The sequence below is a fragment of the Macrobrachium rosenbergii genome, chromosome 53 (genome assembly GCF_040412425.1).
Source record: "Macrobrachium rosenbergii isolate ZJJX-2024 chromosome 53, ASM4041242v1, whole genome shotgun sequence".
NCBI classification, from domain to species: Eukaryota; Metazoa; Arthropoda; class Malacostraca; order Decapoda; family Palaemonidae; genus Macrobrachium; species Macrobrachium rosenbergii.
The window spans coordinates 26259749-26265748 of record NC_089793.1 but is presented as its reverse complement, the minus strand read 5'-3'; the positions used below and the strand labels follow the sequence as shown (position 1 = coordinate 26265748).

Here is a 6000-nt window from a genome sequence, read left to right as displayed (position 1 = left end):
AAAGTGTGTATAACCTAAGATTCAAGAATTAACAACTTTTTGTACTGGCTAAATTGAATGAATATTTGCTTGTTACAGATATATTGGGCAGTATCTTTATCAGAAATAAAACGTCACAGTTAATAAGAGAACCCACGAAAATTTCCTTCCACTATCGCCAAACTGCTCGTTATTGACGGAACCAATCGACCAGAAATGACAGCCCAGACGTTTGAGCATTGCGAAATAGCCGACCGCGAACTCACATTAGTATGAATAAAATTGCCAAAACCCAAACATCAGCCAGTAATTATAGTCAGAAAATATTCTATGACACTTCTATGTTTTTCTTAAAATTTTTAATGATCTTCTGGTCACTAGTGCTGCAATAGTACTAGCGGATACAGTCAGGCCCTTCTGCTCTGTGGCTGACCCACGATGTTTGAAATAGACATAAGATTCGAAAAGAAACTGTCTGGATTACTCTGTATCAAGCTGAAATTCCCTATTCTATACATATCTTTTTCTTAACGCAAAGGCGGTGGTTCCAAAATTTGGCAAGTCTTTTCCCTTTACTTCCTCTTACTCCTTCCTAATGAATACCCTATTCTTTGGAAGCTTGAATTTCAAGTCAATGGCTGCTGTGGGCTTGTTCCATGTGAATAGGTTTCATCTACTTGAATAATAATAATAATAATAATAATAATAATAATAATAATAATAATAATAATAATAAGTAAATAAATAAATAAATAAATAACCAAGTAATTTACTGGCAGTCTGTGACAACACCTACATGAATGCCACAGAGCCCAGACCTTGAAGGTAATGGAAATCAGCTGGTGATACAAACTGACAGTATCTAAATAAGTTCTTACATATATCATTAGATACGACTTAAAGGCAGTTTGACAGACTCGTCTAATACATGCGTATCAATATGCGAACATTGATATCTATAAAATTACGTCTGAGATGCATAAACAGAAAACTCAGTGTTGATGACACTGTGAAGGTTAATCACAATCAGAAGTACACTAATTTTCATCTGAGAAAACGTCGAGGCAATCTTATAAAATAACTATGATAACATAAAAGACAATGTTAGTGTTTTTCTATAACAATGAAACTCCTTACTGGGAAGCGATGGTGTATAATTCTTTATTATGCCCTCACCCTCAAAACTTGTAAATGAATGAGTTGTCAGGAAATTCTTCATATATACAAAGGTATCTCAGTCTTACTCCCACGAAAAGACAACCCAGTTTAAATTCAAAATAAATCTTTCTGCTTGTATCGTTTAATTGACAATCCAGAACCAACTAAAGCTTTCTATTTGTCTCTCTATTTACAGAGACCCAGCAAGCTAACATGTTCCCTTTCTTTCAAATCTTGCACAGACATTTTCGTCAAAGTTTAAACAAAAAATCTCTCCCTAAAGCTAGATGATGACTTTCTTTTAGGATTTATAAACTGTCATTTGTCTTTTGATCTAATTGAGTATGATTATCACTCGAAGGTCCCGCAGCTGATTGAAAGTTAAATATATACATACATATATATATTTCGTTAAAAGATCTTACTTAATATCTAATTAAAAACACAATTACATCTGATTACTCAATATTATGAAGGAGGGGATTGGTTAAATTTATTAAAAGAACGAAGTCGAGCATCGGGAGGCCCGAAAACCACACAAGTCCACAACTGTGTTATTGTTTATTTGTTGTTTGTGTTGGTCGCAGAGATGCCACCGACCGACGATTCATGTAGCAAGTAGTTTTCGGGCCTTCCTTTGGTTAAAAAATGGCAGACACACTATCAAATAACTTCTGTTCCTTGTGTGGCCTGCCCTTCGACCGTTTCGGGACATGTACGACCAACATAAAGACGTCTTTAGCCTCACAAGTAGTAGAGCAATCAGGTCAGTGGTTCTTCGTATTTTCCGTTATATGGTTAAGTGTCGATGTCATGAATGAGGCAGTTTGTTTTTAAAATGCTTGAAAAAGCTTCGTAAATTTAGGCATGTCTTTATTGGATGCCAGTAGCCCAGACTAAGGACAAATCTTGGCCATCGCAAGTTGACAAGTTGAGCCCAGCCTAGTAAGGTCTGTGACGGTTGGAGGCCGAAGGCCAAGGTAAACACCGGTTTGTCTGAGGTACCATATGCAGTGGTTATTGTGGGGGGAAAGGGACAAAGGTAAATGTTAAGGTGAAGTCCGGGAATACTAGGCTAGTAGTAATAGGCTAAAACAGAGTTCATGGTAGCAGAATTGTGGTTTATCATTGTGGGATGTGACTAAAGTTAGGCCTAGAGTAGTCAAATCCGTCTAGGCTATATTTTGATGGTTTGGAATTGTTTTTCTTAGGGGGATTTGACTTGGATAATGTTCGTTTCCAGTCCGAACATCCCTACTCGATTTTTTATTATATCTTTCAAATCTTTATAAAAAATAAAAAAAATATTATACATACATAATTCTCGCAAGCTAATATTTATCATAATAAAAATAAAATACATGTAAATAATTGAGGATTTTTTAAAATTTTCAGTTTTGCAAAATGCACTTAAGCTTCTTTAGACCCAAAATGAATATATATTGTAATCCGATATGCAAGTGAAGCATAGAGGCTATTTGAACCCAGAACAAATTGCAAGTAAGGCTAGAGAGCATTTGAACACTGCACACCAAGACTATACAACAAAATACTGCCTGAAGCGAAGAGCATACAAGAAGAATGCAAATTTAAAAAGGAACTAAAGACTCTCCTATTCTGCAGGAGCTATGATACTGACGAGAAAACATACACTGAAATAAAATGACAAAATATAAGAAGCACCTTATTTTGAAAACATACATGGGCCTGCCAGAGAAGGAATTATCCCTGTGGAGGGCTGTACATAAAACCAAAATGAAACAAAGTGAAATATTTGAAGGGACATTTGATCCCCCAGGCGCTAGTACTAAACACGGCGAAATACATTTGACCCCCCAGGGGCTAGTACTAAACACAGTGTAACAGTGTTGATGAATCACTGTTTAGTATTAGCCCTCATGTGGAATTGGATTTCGGACCGGAAACGAACTTTTACCTTCGAGTTTTGGTGGGGACATGAAAGTAATGGAAATACGACGGTTATACAGATGTATGACTTAAATTTTAAATTTAGTAATATATATATATATTTTTTTACTAGTGCTTGTCCGATTAGCTCTTGGTTAATAGGTAGTATGTTAGGCTAAATTATTGCCTCATCAAATGCATGAAACATGGACCTATATTTTAAGGAATGCTTACCTTATGGATGTTCAGACAGAAAGAATAATTGATGTAGAGTAATTTAAAATGTTTATATGTTGATTAGGTGAGATTGCAGAATTGCAGAAACGAGAAGAAAAGACAGGCAGGATTTAGGAGAGGTAGGAATTATTAAAGATGAAAATGGAAATATCTTAATTGAGGAAGAAGAGGTCAAAAGAAGGTGGAAAGAATATTTTTCACAATTATAAAACACTGAGAATGAGTGTGAAGTACTGGAAAATGTTCCTCCAGTAGGAGGACCAATAGCAAACGTCAGAGAGAGTGAAGTCGAGAATGCTGAAAAGAAAGGAAAAGTAAATAAAGCTGCAGGAAAGTCAGAGGTAACAATAGAAGAGATTAAAGCATTGGGAAGTCTAGGTAAAGAGTGGCTGCATACACTATTGGACAAGATCTTGGATGTAGGGGAAATGCCAAGCGACTGGAACAATAGTTGGATGATTAATATGTATATTGTAAACAAAAAGGAGACCTGTTAAACTGTGGGAACTAGAAAGGAATAAAGCTTTTGGAGCATGTACAGTATTCAAGAAGCTAGAAAGAATAGTAGAGGGAAGGTTGAGAGAGTTGACAGACATACATGAGCAGCAGTTTGGGTTTGTGAAAGGAAAGAGCACAGTGGATGCTGTTTTTAAAGTAAGACAAGTCCAATAGAATTATTCAGAAGGAAACAGGAAAGTTTACAGGTTTTGTGGATCTTGAAAAGGCATATGACAGGGTACCAAGAAGAGTAGTTTATTTGTGTTTGAGAAAGGGAGGAGTACCAGAGAAGTTGGTAAGGTTAGTGAAGATGATGTATGAGGGGGCAAGAACCATTGTACAGACAAAATATGGGGAGACTGAGGCATTCCTTGTGGAGGTTGGCCTCCATCAGGGATCAGCTCTGAGTCCAATCTTGTTCCTTGTCGTTATAGACACTTTGGCATCAGAATTAAGGAACAACGAAGAACTGTTGGAACTGATGTTTGCTGATGAATTAGTTATTATAGCAGACACAGAAGAACTGCAAGAAAGGTCTTTAGCATGCAAATGAGCCCTATAAAAGAAAGGATTGAAAGTGAACATTGGAAAGACAGAGCTAATGATTATTAGTAAAGAAGGACATGAAGAAGTAAACATTCAAGTAGAAGATGGTACAGTTCTAAACCGGAACGATGAGTTTAATTACTTGGGGTCATTAATAACAGAGGAGGGAGATACTAAGAAAGCAGTGAGACAGAGAGTAAAAGAAGCATGGTGAAAATGGAAAGAAGTAACTGGGCTTGTTTTAGACAAGAAAATGCCATTAAGGCTCAAAATGGAGATTTATGAGACAGTTATCAGGCCCGTACTATTGTATGGGGCAGAAACTTCGGCACTTAAGAGGAAAGAGAAGGGACTTTTGGAAAGAAGTAAGGATGGTGAGATGGATTGCTGGAATATCACTAAAGTGTTGGAAAGGAGGGAGAGTCAAAATATAAGAAGACTGTGTAGTATATGTAATGTAAAGAAGGCTAGGGAAGCTTGTCTGAGATACTATGGCCTCATAAAAAAGAAGAGAGGAGGTGGAACCAATCAAGAAAGCTAAGAACATGCCAATGATGGGGAGGAGGAGTGTGGGGCATCAGCGGATCAGATAGATGGATGTGGTGAGGAGGGATATGGGTGAGGTGGGAATGGGGGAAGAAGATGCAAGGAATAGAAAGAGATGGAGAAAGTTGATTTGAGTGGCCGACCCTGCTATACAGTGGGACTAATAACATCGAAAGAAGAAGACGACGACATGCTGATTAGGTGAGATCATTCTAAGCTTATTGGTTCACATCCCCAGATAGTCACATAGGCATATCAACCAACCCCACATTACAAATGATACATACATATATGGTACACCAACACATTTGCACAGAAATCCTAATTCTTGTGACATAAGGGCTAGAGTGAATTTATGTGTTTCCTTGGGGACCTCCTTAATCAAATAAATCAGTTGTTGGTGAATTATTTGAAAAATGTATACCTGCAGAATTTCTGTGGGTTACTCGGTATCTTCTCAGCTTTTTTTTATTACCATACTGTATACATTAGCCCCATTAACCTTGTTTAAATATTTTCTTTTTGCCATTAAAAAAGTTTCTAAATCTGCATTTAATTTTGTGGTTCTGCTCTTAGAAAAAATGTACAGTATTTCTAATTTTTTTTTTGTAGTCTGGTTAGTTGTAAGCCTTTTAATTAGAACATATTTATCCTAACCAATATTCAGATGTGATTTTGCACAGATTAATTAGAGTGATGTTAGTCAACATTAGAATTTTATTTCTAAGCTATAATCTACATAGGCTATTGACCCTTCTAGTGTAATTAAACTTTTCTCACATTTCTTGGAACATAATTCGGGTGACATCTGTCGTTCTGCGATCTTGGTTTAGAAAGGTTCAAAATAGATATGCCAAAACTCATATCATGATTACCGTTGATGGTAATACTCGGTCCAAAATTGTATTTCATCATGTTGGTTCTTTAGTCAAATGGGTAAAATCATCATCCTCTAAAGTTTAAAGAAACATATTTAATGAGATTGAGGAATGATCTCCAGTCCTCCAGTCAGTGTCTCCAACTACAAGTATATCACCCCTAATTATTTTTGTAATTGAGCTGCAAATGTTTTTACTCCAAAGTTAGGATAAAGGATGATTGATTCTTGCGTCTGTGTTGTCCACAACT

At 36.4% G+C, this 6000-nt stretch overlaps 1 protein-coding gene across 3 annotated transcripts in view; it reads left to right on the top strand.

Annotated features, from left to right (window-relative positions):
• Positions 1 to 1639: 1639 nt before the first annotated feature.
• The window catches only part of LOC136834370 (uncharacterized), a 44559-nt gene continuing 40198 nt past the window's right edge, over positions 1640 to 6000 (top strand). The window contains exon 1 of one of the 3 annotated variants that reach the window (XM_067096908.1): positions 1640 to 1903. In XM_067096908.1, coding sequence (XP_066953009.1) covers positions 1786 to 1903 — 118 coding nt within the window. In that variant the 5' untranslated portion in view covers positions 1640 to 1785. The remainder of the gene's footprint in view (positions 1904 to 6000) is intronic. The other 2 variants (XM_067096910.1, XM_067096909.1) reach the window with 2 other exon arrangements.